Genomic DNA, 17,100 nt, shown 5'->3' with positions numbered 1-17,100 from the left:
AATAAATTATCGATATTGGCAACGTTTAGATTGTTTTAGTCTAGCAGTGTATGAGTAGATATCAAGGTTTGTATCCTCCAACTGCTATACAGGCATTGATGCTTCATGTAGCTGAGCATCACTCCGGTTTCTACAGTAAAGAAAGCGGGAAATGAACAATGGTGGTTACGTGAATCCAGCTTAGGAAACAGCTGGATTCGGTGGCTCAGGTATGCATTTGTTCTTCCTCAGTCAGAGTGAATGGTGTGGTGTCAGGACATTAATGGCTCATACACACGGGTTACAAGTGTCACCGCAACCACGTGGCACGCGCGTGTTACAGCGACAGGTCCCCCGTGTGTATAACACGCGCGCCACAAACCGTCGCTAGTCAGAGCTGTCGCCAGGTTATTAGCGTGCCCAATTGCCGGCAACAGCTGTCACCGCAACTGTCGCTAGTCCGCCACGCGTACTGCGTTTGTATGCGGACTAGCAAAAAAGTAAAAATGACCAGCATGCTTTCACTTGACAAAGAGCGGTTTATCTGTTCGAAACGGCTACAGTCCGTTGTGATTGGAATTGGGCTGCAATGGAGGCGTAACCTATTCTGGAGGAAGTCCTCGTGCTACTGTTTGCAGCTAAGAGCTATATCTACTATCAAGAGCTATAGTTACATTCTGGGAGTCCAGATGTCATGGCTATTTTTGTTCACTCTTTTTGTGAATAAATACCCTGCTTTTTAAGAATTGGCAAGTGCTGGTCATTTTTACTTTTTTGCTTGCATTAAGTCTGTATCAGCCATACAGGCTAGACCTGGCACAGCCGTTGAAGCAAGATAGGTGTGCTGTCCAAGAAGTACAAAACATGTATGCGGACTAGCGACAGCAACCCATAGGCGATGGACGGAGCTTTCGGCGGGGGGGAGGAACCTTCGGCAACAGCTTCTGCCGCATCTCTGTTCCTCTGTGCGCCGTGTGCAGGGCTGTGGAGTCGGTACAAAAATCTTCCGACTCCTCAGTTTATGAAACCACGACTCCAACTCTGACTCCAGGTAATCAAAATTGCTCCGACTCCTTAGTTTAATATTTAACAGGGCTGTGGATTTTGTACAAAAATCACCCGACTCCGATGCCTCAGTTTATGAAACCACGACTCCAACTCCGGGTGCCCAAAATTACTCCGACTCCACAGCCCTGTGTGTACGGCTGCTGCACAGAGGGACCTGGCGACGAGCTGTCGTGCACACGTCCCCCGGTGTGCTAGCGACAAGCTACAGCAGTACCCCGTGTGTACCCAGCATAACAGTCATGCTTCTACGACCAGGCTGTCTTCTCTCTTACTTGCATGAAAGCATAACACACTAAAATGGCCTCAAATCACTAAGCAGTTTAGACTAGTGTACGGATGGTTTTTAGTCTACTGATGGTTTGGTGTAATGTTTTATGCTGGGCATACACGGCAAGTTGTTTCCTTATCAGTCGAGCCGCTGATGGCTCGATTGATAATATCCGACAGGTCCGATGATCCGCCGGATAGATACCCCGTTCGATCCCCGCGGGCGGGGAATCAAGCAGCTGATAAGGCATGCCTGCGGGGACAAGTGGGAATCGATCCGCACCGACGAGTGGTGACGCACCGGCATCAAGCCACTGGCTCGATACCGGCGCATAAACTGACCGTGTATGCCCAGCATTAGACCTGTTTTTTAGACCTGCTCTAACATTCAGTAATTTCCCAAAGGCAAACAAGGAGTGACCACACCCACTTTTTCTGACAGAGGTTAGACCAGCTGATTTCTGTAGGTAAAGTAATTCTGTGAGGTATTTTAGATGTGAGGATGGAACCTTTTAAAGTAATTATGCAGGGGTTTAATTGTATGCACAGTAGAACTCATCAAAGGAGAAGGATGTCAGTCATAGCTACTCATTTGTGAATTTCATCTTTTGATCATTTCCTCTGCTTTACCGACCTAATTACCAAATGGTTTAGACCAGGTTTAAAAACAGGTGTAAAACGTTTGGTAATAGTGAATTCCCCTTTGATGCAACTGACCAAACCATCAGTAGACTAAAAACCATCAGTAGACTGGTCTAAACTGCTTAGTGAATTGAGGCCTATGAAGTACTAAACCCCATGGAAAAGGAAATAATTGTTTCCACTTCACATTAGTGCTTTTCCAACAGGCTGGAAACATGAGCCTTAAAAAACCCTGAAACAGATCCATTGTACAGCAACTCCTTATCTGACCATCACCAGCTGGAATGGGGTGCATTGCTTGCAGATTTTGTTGTCAGTGGGGACATGGCCATGTTAACAGTTGGACTAGTGGCAGTTGGCTGTGAACTTTCTGCCTTGCACTTATGTAGCTAAGTTAGGGTTTACATCGCAGTACTGTTTTGGTCAGGTACCATGTTTCACAGCACTGTACAGGGTGGGTCATTTATATGGATACACCTTAATAAAATGGGAATGGTTGGTGATATTAACTTCCTGTTTGTGGCACATTAGTATATGTGTATATTAACCACCCTGGCGTTCTGATTAAATCGCCAGGGTGGCTGCGGGAGGGTTTTTTTTAAATAAAAAAAAAACTATTTCATGCAGCCAACTGAAAGTTGGCTGCATGAAAGCCCACTAGAGGGCGCTCCGGAGGCGATCTTCCGATCGCCTCCGGCGCCCAGAATAAACAAGGAAGGCCGCAATAAGCGGCCTTCCTTGTTTTGCTTATATCGTCGCCATAGCGACGAGCGGAGTGACGTCATCGACGTCAGCCGACGTCGTGACGTCAGCCGCCTCCGATCCAGCCCTTAGCGCTGGCCGGAACTTTTTGTTCCGGCTACGCTGGGCTCAGGCGGCTGGGGGGACCCTCTTTCGCCGCTGCTCGCGGCGAATCGCCGCAGAGCGGCGGCGATCAGGCAGCACACGCGGCTGGCAAAGTGCCGGCTGCGTGTGCTGCTTTTTATTTCATTAAAATCGGCCCAGCAGGGCCTGAGCGGCAGCCGCTGGCGGTGTTGGACGAGCTGAGCTCGTCCAGACCGCTCAGCTGGTTAAACTCAGTGAATGTATCAGAATTCTTGAAGAATTTCCTTGTTCAGTGCCTCATGACCTTTGTCACTGTATGTTCCACCCACTGCTCTGCTGTTACTGCCCAGCCTCCACCAGGAAGTCCATTTCTTTCACATGGTTTCTTATGGCCTATCTGAGTAGGTTGCCCTTTAACAAAGTCTGTGACCCTGAACTACATCAGAATTTCAACAGTACATCTAATACCACTGATAGTATAGTGAGCATACTGTATAGGTAGGATCTACAGGTTTGCCCTACCTGGAGCCTCTGCAGTCAGAATCTATGGTTACTTGTCTTCATTCATTTCTGCTTAGTGGGAAATACTGCACTTAAACACTCTACTAACTTTACATTTTTTTGCTTGCGTCTGTGTGTCATGCTTGCTACATTTCAGCCAAATATGTTGTTTTGTACAATTTTTCATCATTAGTATTTAGGATAAATGTGCATGTTTAAAAACTAAAGTGAATCCTAAGGTGAGCTATATCAGATTATGTAAATGAATTTCTTCCAAATGTGTGCCTTCTTCCTCTGTGCTGTAGCTGTCTGCCTGCACATTGACCACTAGAAAACCATTTAAAACATCCATGTGAGATTAGTTAGAAACACGCGCGCGCACACACACACACACACACACCCTGCACCCTTGAGCGGAGCTGGAAATGAGTGTAAAAGAATGTATGGATTTCAGTGTAAAATGCAGACCAAGTCTTTATATTTTTTTTTTATTTTTTTTTTTTATGTGTGGGCTGTCCATAAAAATGGGAGTGTTTGACTTGGTTGTAAGGGGCATTCACATTTGCCTCATTAGAATGCCTGTGGATTTGTGGCTCTTGCACAGTATTTGGAGTAGCTCGCTAGTCACATATGCTGAAGGAAGTAATAAGCGGACACAGGACCTTTAGCTACAGCTTAAATGTAATAATGGAGTTCTCCGATAAATTTGCTCTCTTCTCGCCCATCCCTAATATAACTGTAATCTTCCCCTCTGATGTGCTCTTCATTTTGTTTGCTTTAGATTTTTTTTTTTTTTTTTTTATGATTTCAAAAATAAAATGTTATTAAATCTAACATGTCTGACTAAAAGTTATGCTCTTGTTCTCTTTCTGGAAGTACTTTTCCATAAGTGGTCTAGAGTTGAGACCACTTCATTTACAGCCACGTTCACAGTGCCCATTGCGTTGCATTACCTGTAGCAGCAGAAAGCACAGCAACGGATTGGGAAACAGCACTGTGCATACAGTGAAGCATGCAGTTTAATGAAAAGTATGCTTCTCTCACTATAACCATTGGGGGGGTTGGAGTGTCTACTGCACTGCTCCTTCTGCCTATCCTGGACTTCACATATTATAACTGGGTGATGTATTCCTACCTATTACTCACTATGCACTTTTTTCCATTACTGCTAGGCTGCTCCATTCATTTTAGTTTGACTAAAATTGCACAAGTTACTGCCTAATTTTCTGAATGATTTTTTTAATGTGTTTATTTATAACCCGTTTCTGCTCTTTGTTTTGCATTGATCACTTTGAATTATGTATCTGATATTGCACATGCACTTTATATACAACCCCGGGTCTAGTCAAGACAGGGGTCACCTGTTGAATTATCATTGACTCATATAATTAATAGTCAAAGTATTCCACTGATTGGTGACAATTGATTGCAGCAGTGCATTTTATGGGGATTTTTTTAATGTAAATGTTATTGGTGACTTATTTAGACTTGTGATATAACTATGATGATATTGAATAAAGATTGTTATACTTTTCTCTACCCCATGAGTGCGTTACCACACCATGTCCCGTTATACTGCAACGCTCCCGCCACACTGTGAATATCACATAGATTGTGCATTGCAGTGTGGTAAGCCGCGTTATAAAGCGGCCATTACACCGCAACGCACCACTGTGAACGGGGCTACCTCTTATAGTGTGTGTGTTTACACCTTAATATTTACTTAGCTACAAGGATTAATGAAAGATCTCTCATAACCCAGCTTGCCGGGCTCTTGTTGATGAGATAGAGTGGGAAATCTCACAAGTGGATCCTAAGAAGACCATTCAGAAAGGATCATTTCGCATAAATCCAGATGGATCCCAGTCAATGATGGAGGTAATTATATCTAATGTTATCAGAGATGTTCAGGCTGGATTGTAAAATATAACGGTTCTTGAAGAGTATGAACGTTACTCCAGTACCACAAAACACGTTGCCAACATTTTGGCAAGTGTGATGATCAACTTTATAAAGAAAATGTGATGTGGCTTCAAATTGTGATATTTACAAAAGTCCCCACAAATGCTGTAATCTTGTAATTGCACAAAGTGACCATTCATTCTACATGGCATTCTAATGGTAGAAAGGTCCTTCTCACTCCACATCTGGTTCTCCATTATTGCTTAATATGAACGTGGACTGACTTAGCTTCTTTTCAGTGCACACATTTTAGTGAATTGCTCCTATGCAAATGATCCCTGTGATTCTTGCTGCAGATACCGTATGTACGATCAGAAACACATCTTATTGAGCTTCTAGAACGTGTCTGTGAGAGAATGAAGGACTATGGAGAGAAAACGGACCCGACCACTCACCGCAAAATCTATGTCCGAGTGCTTTCTCGGGATGGCAAGACCATGGATGCGTCAGCCACTAACTTAGAGAAAGAAATGCTATCAGACTTGAAGTTCACAGTGAGTATTATTGATAGTGGCATGGACTGAAACGTGCATATGTTTGTCCTGTGGTAAACCATGCTGCTTGGGTTATGGTGGCTTCATATACACATGTAGTGTCTGTCTTTAGTGACACCAGTGGTCTAAGGTGCTTTGATCTGCTATAGAACAGTCCCCTACTTACAATAGACACGAGTTATGTTTCAGACATACAAAGAAAGTAGTCTTCATGTATTAAAAGCATTGTTTTTTTTTTTTTAATTGCATATATTTTGTTCTTACATTTTACAATATGCATAAGTGCATGCACTTCATTGTGATAATTTCATATTTTATGAAACAAGGGCTGTCCTGAGTTATTTATTATAGTTTCAGTTTTATATTTTATGCCTAGTACTGATTATAAAACCCTTTTTTCCCTTTTGTTGATGCTGCATGTTACGATATTGTATGAGTTGTTATAAGTACAAGCAGTAACCTTCTGACAAACTGGTTACGTGCCGGGAGTTTGTATGTTGAGGCGTGCGTTATACATGGGGAAATGTGGATAAATCATTTACTTTCGAACAAATCTGATTTTGGACAAATAGGAAGACGGGTTGTTGCTGACCATACTCTGAAATGTATTATTACCTAGTTCGCAATTAAAATAGGACTATTATGTGAGCTTACATTCCTTTTAAATGGAAATACTCCAAAAATGGTAATACTTGGACTTAATAATTCTCTGAATTCTTATTGTTAACCACTAAATTTTCCATAGTTCTTTATAGTAATGAGGTTTTACTGTATACAGTAGTTATGCTGTCCTTGCTGACTGTAATACAAACAGAATACCTCAAGGTGGCACTATTTACTTTCTGTTATAGGATAGCAGCTTGCTACTCAGCAAGACATTCTGTGATGGAATATCAATAAAGTGGTAGACAAGTCAGACTGTACAATGGAAATTAACAGAATCAACAAATGATTACCCACAGGGACTAATCCGTTGCAAACAGTATCCCCAGAGACCTCCTCAGACATTTTTAGGCAGGCTGGAAGGAGGAGAAAGGTGATTAGTTAACTTACCGTGCAGTGCTAGATGGTGTCCCGTGTTTTCAGCTATAGAAAAAAAAAACACATTTCTTGGTCTAAAACTTTTTTTTTTTTTTTTTTCTTCAGCCAGGGGGTATTTTCTGTACTGTAAGGCTCCTTTCACACTGTTTTTGTTGGTTAGTGTTGCAACAGACAAGATCATTGCATCTAAACGCGGTATATTGATATTCCTATGTGGCTATCACATTGATTGTGGTGTGGCGCAAACTGTCAGGGTAACACACAGCATGCAGTGCGATTACAGTGCAACGTGTGTGTTTACAGTGGCAATGAGGCAGACTTTCCTTGTACTCTGTGCCTCACTGTATGGTTGCAATGCTACTGCCTAATGTGACTTTTTGGCTCTGTTTCGTTGCTATTGCTTTCAAATGCAACATGCACAGTGTGAAAGGAGCCTGGACTGTTAGGCTTGCAGTGAGCATAGCTGCTATTCAAATGCTGAGTAACGGTGACCAGCCTTAAAGGACCACTGAAGTGAAGGGTATATGGAGGCTGCCATATTTATTTCCTTTTAAACAATACCAGTTGCCTGGCTATCCTGCTGATCCTGTGCCTCTAACACTTTCAGCTATATCCCCTGAACAAGCATGCAGCCGATCGAGTATTTGTGACATTATTGTCAGATCTAACAAGATTAGCTGCATGCTTGTTTCTGGTGTAATTTAGACCCTACTGCAGCAAATAGATCAGCAGGGCTGCCAGGCAACTGGTATTGTTTAAAAGGAAATAAATATGGCTGCCTCCATATTCTAGTACTCTCTGCAGCCCTTCGCTGAGCTTCTGATCACATGACTCTCAGTTGGTTAATGGCAGCAGAAGAGAGTGTGCTGTGATCCACAGAGGAGACCTGCTGCACTGGACGCAAGTAATATGACACGCGCTACTCTGCATGGTAGTTATGCCCCCTGAATGGAGCAAACAACGTTCCTACTAACATACTAGTGAATAAATACAGTAAATACAATATCTGGTTTATCTCCCAATGAGAATGTTTATATTGAGAACCAGAAATAAGTGCATAAGGATTTGAGGGTCATATAAGGGTAAAAGAGGCTCAGGTAGATCACAAAAAATGCGTGGGAGCTTCAACAGTGTAATAAGTCAAAAACACAAAACAAAAATTTACATCATCCAGGTCAGATAGGTCGGGTGTGTTTAACATTAGTCAAGGTTTCTTGCATATCTGATCATTGTAACTAAATCTGTCAGTAATCCGGACTGGCCCACCATCTGCACAAGTATTAGACTCCTGCTGGGTGCGGACTGAGAGATGATATATTTTACACCTTCTGGTCATGTGTTAAGGTACCCAAATATCTAGCGACTTGGCGGCCAATCGACCATCTGATTCGATAATTATTATCAAATGAAAATCGGTGCCGCCAAGTGGCCAATCAAATATGTGACCGATTTTGGGCCGAGCATGTTGATCCCCCCCCCCCCCAATGTTCAATGTGTCGTCCCCCCCCCCCCCCCACCCCACAGAGCCTGGGGTTGGACACGGACAGGTACTGACCTGTTCATGTCTGCTGCTGGCTCCAGGCACCGTCCTCCATCCATACACGTGCCCCACGTGGTTGCCCGGAGTAATACGCGCCCATTTGTATGTCAGCAACCATGTGGGTCGCGTGTATGGATGGAGGACAGCGCCTGGAGCCAGGGGCAGACACTACAGGTATTGTGTAGTGCACTGGGGGGATGGTTGCAGTTGCGTGTGTTGCTCGTCAAGATATCGCTCGCCGTTACTGACGACGAGGCAGTGGATGCGGCAACACAAGGTCGATTCCAGATCCATTTCAGCATGAAATGAATCAGTAATCGGCCTGCGGTGTATGTGCAAGCAACAAATCTCTCTCCAATCAGAAAGAGATCTCTCTTAGTCGATCTGCCCATACATCTTCTAATGTATGGGCACTCTTAGGCTTACCAGGTTTTGGTCCAGAGTATTTGTTCTTCTGCATTTGCTACTCAGAATCTTAAAATCCATGGGCTCATGTGCAATTTACTTTTTCTCCTGAGTTATCTCCAGGGAGATAATTTTCATCTTCACTTTAAAATAACTTTTAATCATTTTACAATTTTAATATGAGTATTTTCTTGCTTGTTGGTGGCTTAAAGGAAAGGTTCAGGGAGGGTGGGCAAAAAATAAAAATCAAATTCCACTTACCTGGGGCTTCCTCCAGCCCGTGGCAGGCAGGAGGTGCCCTCGCCGCCGCTCCGCAGGCTCCCGGTGGTCTCCGGTGGCGCGCCCGACCTGGCCAGGCCGGCTGCCAGGTCGGGCTCTTCTGCGCTCCAAGGCCTGGAACTTCTGCGTCCCACGCCGGCGCTCTGACGTCATCGGACATCCTCCGGGCTCTACTGCGCATGCGCAGAACTACTGCGCATGCGCAGTAGAGCACGGAGGACGTCCGATGACGTCAGAGCGCCGGCGTGGGACGCAGAAGTTCCGGGCCTTGGAGCGCAGAAGAGCCCGACCTGGCAGCCGGCCTGGCCAGGTCGGGCGCGCCACCGGAGACCACCGGGAGCCTGCGGAGCGGCGGCGAGGGCACCTCCTGCCTGCCACGGGCTGGAGGAAGCCCCAGGTAAGTGGAATTTGATTTTTATTTTTTACCCACCCTCCCTGAACCTTCCCTTTAAAATGCATTTTATCACAAGGTAGAAAAATATCACATAGGAGAAAACTCAGAAGAAACGGTGAATTGCATATTGTTCCTGGTGTGCTCTGCTACATTTCAGATTAGCACTCCTCTCTATCAATTACAACTATTCCATGTCATATTGGTAACTGCAAAACAGACCATAGCCAAGATTTGGAGGAAATCCGTGCCATTTTAACCACTTGCCGACCGCCCACTACCTATTGGCGGCGGCAAGGTGGCTCCCCCAGGACCACCTAACGCCGATCAGTGGCACCTGGGGGACTAATTAGCCGGGAACATCAGCCGGCATTAGGCTCCGCTCACCCGTGACGTCAACTTGCCGGCCAATTAGCATCGCCGGCGGGTTGTAAATACCCGAACTCGCCACTACTAAATGTATAATACATTTTTGTAAATCAGGGTCTGAGGAGCACAAATCTAGCCTAATTCAACACCTCAGACAATACCAACAAGCAATAACCAAGAAAAAATCAGACTTTATCTCGCACAAAATATCTACAGCCAACAACAGAGCTGGTCAACTCTTCCACACAGTGGAATCACTCTGCAATCCTTCCTGCCTAAAAGCCCCAACCACATTCTCCAGGGAAAGGTGTGAAGAATTCTCTGCCTTCTTCACAAACTAGGTGTATACCATCCGTGCCAGCATTACACCAACATCAATTGACCACTGGACTTTGCATCTGCCTACTACCGTACCACCATGGCAAGTCTTTGACACTCTGAGTGAAGAAGATTTTGGAATTCTCATTCAAAGTCTCCGCCCCACTACCTGCGACCTGGATCCTGGCCCAACTGGATCCTTAATGCAGTGCCCAGAGCTGATCAGGCCAGCACTTCACAAAATCACTCAGTGCTCCTTGCAAAGTGGACTTTTCCCAGAAGAACTAAAGAAAGCAATCATAAAACCCCTCTTGAAGAAACCATCACTAGATCCTGATTCTGTAACCAACTACAGACCTGTTGCGAACTTACCATTCCTATCAAAAGTTATCGAGAAAGTAGTCGCCAACCAGCTAGAAGCCAGGCTTACAGATAACATCTTTGATACTTTTCAGTCAGAATTCAGGAAAATGCACAGCACTGAAACAGCATTAGTCCGAGTAATTCATGATCTACTTACTGCAAGGGACAAGGGTGATTGCTCAATTTTGATTCTTCTTGACTTGTCTGCAGCATTTGATACTGTGGATCATGAAATACTAATCCAGCGAAGAATTACTGTGGCCTAAGGGGTACTGTTCTTAGCTGGTTTCAGACCTTCCTATCTGGCAGGACACAGCAAGTATGTCTGGGCACACACTACTCTAATCCAGTGCCACTTCCCTATGTAGTTCCACAGGGTTCTGTACTATCACCATTACTCTTTGCAGTCTACATGCTCCCACTGGGCAAAATAATCCAGAACTATGGCCTAGGATACCATTGTTATGCAGATGACACACAACTGTATCTGTCCTTCAAGCCTGGCACCCAAGACCCATCAGCATCCATAAATGCTTGTCTAGTGGATTTACAAAATTGGATGAACACCAGCTGGCTGAGGCTGAACTCTGACAAAACAGAGGTGTTGGTGGTAGGTGGTCCACACATGATGGATAAAGTTCAAAACGTTCACCACCTCAAACTAGCAATTGGGGGAGATACTGTACAGTATAAAGACTCTGTGCGAAACCTTGGGGTGATGCTGGATGGAAATCTAAAACTCAAACAGCAGATATCAGCTGTCGTCAAGTCTTCCTTCTTCCATCTAAGAAATATAGCGAAAATCAAACACCTTATCCCAGCTGAAGACCTACCTGACCTGGTTCATGCATTTGTATCCTCCCGCCTAGACTACTGCAACGCCCTGTTCATCGGATCTACAGAAAAGGTTCTGCGCCCCTTACAGCTAGTACAGAATGCTGCAGCCAGACTCCTAGCCAATGCCCCACGCAGCTCACACATCACCCCAGTACTGCAAACTCTTCACTGGTTGCCAGTAAAATGGAGAATCAATTTTAAGATCTGCCTGCTGACATTCAAGGCTCTACACCACATGGGACCCAAATACATAGCGGATCTATTGGAACTTTATGCCCCTCCACGCACCCTCCGCTCTGCCAACAAGATGAAGCTGATTATTCCCAGGATACAATTAACATTTGGTGCTCGGGCCTTTTCCTACGCAGCCCCTACTCTATGGAACTCACTTCCACAATCAGTACGAGAGGCTCCCTCTCTGGACAGCTTTAAAAAAAGGCTAAAAACTCACCTCTTTTCCCTAGCCTTTGAGACTGCATAATGCAGGGTCACAGCGCTTTGAGTCCCCAGAGAGAAAAGCGCTATATAAATATTATTGTTATTGTTAAGCTAACAAAGTGTATTATACTGGCTGCCTCCTCCCCTGGTGGTCCCAGTGATCGAGCGACCACCAGGGGAGGAGGCAGCCCTTGTAGTAATCACACAAGCACACTGATCCTGCCCCCTTGTAGTAATCACAAAAGCACACTGATTCTGCCCCCTGATCACCCACAGCACAACTCAGACACAATTCCCCTCGCCCACCATCACCCCTCAGACCACTGTTTGCACCCAATCACTCCCCTAATCACCCATCAATCCCCCCCCTCCCCCCAGTCACTATCCTAGTGATCTAAAAACAGTGATCAGTGAAAACTGTCACTTTTTTAGTATCACTAGTGTTCAGTTAGGCCAGGTATTTAGCTAGGGCCTTTCGTTGGCGTCAGTTAGCATCCAGCCCACCACACCGCAGTCACTATTTAGTTGCTGATTAGCATCATCACTGTCGCTAATCAGCATTGCTACTATATAGTATCTGTAAGTGATCATTACTGATCGCAGTCAGATCTATATTAGGGTCACTAGGATACACTAAAAACGCAGTGTTTGACCGATCAAGCCTGATCGTTCGCCTGCACTTGCGTCCAGCCCGCCCCACCACAGTGACAGAATTTTTTTCTGATCAGTGCAAAAAAACACTGTACAATAGCTGTGGCACTGTAAAGATCAGTTTCTATTTTTTTTTTTCAAAAACTCAGTGACCACAGCTTTCTACTTCACAAGTACTCCCTTTTATTAGGTAGGTGCTCTTTTTCCTGGGCAGTCTCAGAGGAATATTCCCTAAATTTATCAGTCCACCATGGCAAAAAAGGGGTATTCCGCTGAAGAGGCCGCCGAGATTCTGGCCCAGTGGGGTGAGATTGCCATCATACGACGAATCATCCGGGTCAGAATACGAACCGGTGAACAGCAGTGGCTCTCTGACCGATAGCAATGACGAGGTTGAGGTCTCAGCTAGGCGTACCACACCCCATGTCACTGGACCGCAGCTGGCGCAGGATCAGACTCAAGGGCAGCAGTGGTGCTAGCGCTGACCCGAGTTTTCTTGGTGAGGCATGCACCAGCAGTGTAGCATCTCTTGGACCTAGCACCAGTACTACCATAGACCCTGGTGAAGTGGCGAGCACCAGCATGATAGTAGAAACTGGTTCGGTGGCACGTGCATTAAGACCCGAGTCGCAGCCACCAGCAAAACGGGCCCGTACTAGCCATAGTCTCCCAGAGGTGTTGGCAAATCCCAATTGGCAATCTCCTGGTTCCGCCGCACCCGTACTGCCCCCTTTTACCGCCCAGTCTGGAGTCCAGGTGGAGACCGATAATCTAGGATCGGCCCTAGACTTTTTTCAACTGTTCTGCACCGTGGATCTCTATGACTTAATTGTGGCTGAGACCAACTGTTATGCCACACAATACGCAACCGCCAATCGGAGAAGCTACCATGCCCAGCCTTTTCGGTGGAAACCACTCCAAGTTTCCAAACTTAACATTTTTTTGGGCCTTCTCCTTAAAGGGAATGTCCAAGTAAAATAAAAAAAATGAGTTTCACTTACCTGGGGCTTCTACCAGCCCCATGCAGCCATCCTGTGCCCTCGTAGTCACTCACTGCTGCTCCAGTCCCCCGCTGGCAGCTTGCTGACCTCAGAGGTCGGCGGGACGCATTGCGTACATTTTTACGCATTCCCGCTAGTGCAGGAACATCAACACATACATTTTTACGCATTACTGGTTCAATGCGTAAAAATGTATGCATTAAACCAGTAACGTGTAAAAATGTATGTGTTAATGTTCCTGCACTAGCGGGAATGCGTAAAAATGTACGCAATGCGTCCCGCCGACCTCCGAGGTCAGCAAGCTGCCAGCGGGGGACTGGAGCAGCAGTTAGTGACTACGAGGGCACGGGGTGGCTGCATGGGGCTGGTAGAAGCCCCAGGTAAGTGAAACTCATTTTTTTATTTTGCTTGGACATTCCCTTTAACATGGGTTTAGTCAAAAAGAATGTATTGTGGTCTTACTGGTCTACGCACCCAATACATCACATGCCCATGTTCTCTGCTGCCATGTCCAGGTCACGATTTGAGAACATCCTGCACTTCAGTGCCAATACAACCTATCATCTAAGAGGCCACCCTGCTTATGACCGGTTCCACAAAATTTGGCCCCTCATAGACCACCTGTCTATGAACCAGTATAGGAACCCCACAAGTGACCCCATTTTAGAAAGAAGACACCCCAATGTATTCCGTTAGGTGTATGGTGAGTTCATAGATTTTATTTATTTTTTTATTTTTTTGTCACAAGTTAGTGGAAAATGACACTTTGTAAAAAAAAAAAAATAATAATAAAAATCAATTTCCCCTAACTTGTGACGAAAAATAAAATCTTCTATGAACTCACCATATTCCTAACGGAATACCTTGGGGTGTCTTCTTTCTAAAATGGGGTCATTTGTGGGGTTCCTATACTGCCCTGGCATTTTAGGGGCCCTAAACCGTGAGGAGTAGTCTGGAAACCAAATGCCTCCAAAATGACCTGTGAAATCCTAAAAGTACTCATAGGACTTTGGGCCCCTTAGAGCACCTAGGCTGCAAAAAGTGTCACACATGGTATCGCTGTACTCAGGAGAAATAGTATAATGTGTTTTGGGGTGTATTTTTACACATACCCATGCTGGGTGTAAACAGTAAACACACCCCACAAATGACCCCATTTTGGAAAGTAGACACCCCAAAGTATTCAGAGAGTGCTATGGTGAGTCTATGGCAGATTTCATTTTTTTTTTTTGTCACAAGTTAGCAGAAATGGAAACTTTATTTTTATTTTTTTTAATTTTTTTTTTGGTCAGTGTCATTTTCCTCTAACTTGTGACAAAAAATGTTTTTCTATGAACTTCCCTGTGCCTCTTAGTGAATACTTTGAGATGTCTTCTTTCCAAAATGGGGTCATTTGAGGGGTATTTATACTATCCTGGAATTCTAGCACCTCATGAAACATGACAGGTGCTCAGAAAAGTCAGAGATGCATCAAACTGGGGAAATTCACTTTTTGCACCATAATTTGTAAACGCTATAACTTTTTACCCAAACAAAACAAAATCCAATAAGTGTCTATTTATTGATCAAAGACCTGTAGCACAATAAATTTAGACAAAAATGTATATAGAAATTTTACTTTATTTGAAAAATGTCACCACAAAAAGTTAAAAAAAAACATTTTTTTTTTTTTACAAAATTCATGTCTTTTTTGATGAATATAATAAAAACTAAACATCGCGGCAGCAATCAAATAGCACCAAAAGAAAGCTGTATTAGTGATAAGAAAAGGAGGTAAAATTTATTTAGGTGGTAAGTTGTATGACCGAGCAATAATTAAAGCTGCAGTGGTCTGAATGGGAAAAAAAGTGTCTGGTCCTTAAGGGGGTTTAAAGAGAGTCTGAAGCGAGAATAAAACTCGCTTTTTCCCTTATATTCAGCATGCTTACCCCTGCTAAATGCCGCTATCCCGCGGCAGAACGGGGGTCCTTTACTCCCCAAATCCCCTCCGTGCTGTGCGGGGAGTGCTTCCTGCTTGAATTAGGGCTGACGGCCGCAGCCCTGCCTCTCAGCGTGTCTTATCAGCGCGGATCCCCGCCCCTCTCAGTGTTCCTTCACTGAGAGGGGTGGGGAGAGGTGGAGATCCGCCGCTGATAGACGCGCATGGAGCAGAGCTACAGCTCATAGCTCTGCCTCCATGTGCATCAAAATCTACGACCAAGTTGGTCGTGGATTTTGCAGGGGGGGATTTGGGGGGTAAAGGACCCCCCTTCTGCCGCGGGATAGCAGTGTTTTAGCAGGGTCTAACATGCCCCAGCAGAATATAAGGGAAAAAGCAAGTTTTATTCTCGCTTCAGAGTCTCTTTAAGGCTGCAGTCCTTAGGTTAAAGAATTCAAAAGTCAATAACTTTATGATTCAAGAAGAGGTGTGTGACTCCAGCATGAGCATACCTCTGAGCTTACCTTGAGTAGCTTTGCCTCAGGTCAGGTATCATTTAATAAAAAGGAATTAAAGACTGTCTAATTTCCTGGTTTTGTTACACTTGATTCGCTAGTTTTCTCAGTCGTTTCATTATTTTTCACATTATATTATATTAAAGCGGACCTGAACTGAGAACTTCCTCTCTGCTCTAAAAGATAAGCAACAGCATAATAACCTTTAGGCTAGTTACACACCAGGGCGTTGCGTTTAGGGGACGATATAGGGCACATAACGTGCCCCTAACGCAACGCCTGGTGCTCTCTGATGTGGACGTCAGAGTGAGCCGCGTTGTGCAGCTCACTCTGGCGTCCGTGGACGCATGCTGCATCACGTGGTCCCGCTCGGCCAATCGCCGCACAGAGCGGCCGCTCCAGGAAGTAAACACTGCACTTCACACCGTGCAGTGAATATTAATTAGCCATATGCCTGGCCGCTCTCCACTCCTCAGCAACACTACTGAGCATGTGCGCACAGTCTAACGTGGCTTAGCCGCGTATAACGCACAGCATGCAGCACTTCACAGATGTGCTGCGTTACAATGTAACGCAACGTGGGCACTGTGAACAGCCCATTGATTTTTCATTACTGTGCGGTGGGGCTGCGTTACAGGCTGCTCTAACGTGCGCCTGTGACGTCCCACTGTGAAAGCAGCCTTAAAGAAAGAAAATTCTTTGTTGCAGCTGATATAAATCTGCAGTCTGTCTACTTCCTGCTTTCATGGAAGCAGACCTATTGTTAACATCATGTGCTTATAAAATGGCCTCTCTGCCATGGCAGTCTGCTGACACATGAGAGATTAAATTACAACTTCTGATTAGGCCTAGATGAGGGGGAATTAAATAGGCTAAACTCTCTAAATACATACAGGGTGCATTTCTCTGTTTTCCTTCTGTCCTGTGTTCAGGTCCACTTTAAGCAATAAAGTGTTAGCAAGTGGTTTTGAGGTTTAGTACCTTCCAATATCAAGGTGTGTTGAGGTTTTTTTTGTAATAAATCACCTGGGTTCATTATAATTGCATACCTTTCTGTGTAACATTAACACATGACTTGCTAAAAAATAACTCCCAAATGACGCTACATCAGGTTTGTGTGCAGACAAAAGAAAGCCCATTTGTGCTCTTAAAGAGGCACTGTAATGACATATAGTAGAATGCAGTAAATTATTTAGGATACTCACTTGTAGGGAAATGTTCCTGGTTTCAGAATCAGAAACACTTCCTCTACCTATATATTGCTGTATATTTAATGTAGCCTGCCCTCCCAGTGAT

General features: G+C 44.7%; 1 protein-coding gene across 5 annotated transcripts in view; it reads left to right on the top strand.

Moving 5' to 3' along the window:
• Positions 1 to 17,100, top strand: part of CNPY2 (canopy FGF signaling regulator 2) — a 48,473-nt gene that overhangs the window by 14,738 nt on the left and 16,635 nt on the right. For all 5 annotated transcript variants that reach the window (XM_068267648.1, XM_068267650.1, XM_068267647.1 and 2 more), the window contains 2 exons: positions 5,045 to 5,160; positions 5,541 to 5,738. In XM_068267648.1, the coding sequence (XP_068123749.1) occupies positions 5,045 to 5,160; positions 5,541 to 5,738 (314 nt within the window). The remainder of the gene's footprint in view (positions 1 to 5,044; positions 5,161 to 5,540; positions 5,739 to 17,100) is intronic.

Source organism: Hyperolius riggenbachi, chromosome 2, assembly GCF_040937935.1.
Source record: "Hyperolius riggenbachi isolate aHypRig1 chromosome 2, aHypRig1.pri, whole genome shotgun sequence".
NCBI classification, from domain to species: domain Eukaryota; kingdom Metazoa; phylum Chordata; class Amphibia; order Anura; family Hyperoliidae; genus Hyperolius; species Hyperolius riggenbachi.
Note: the sequence above shows the minus strand (reverse complement) of the source record. Positions and strands in the feature narration are given on the sequence as shown.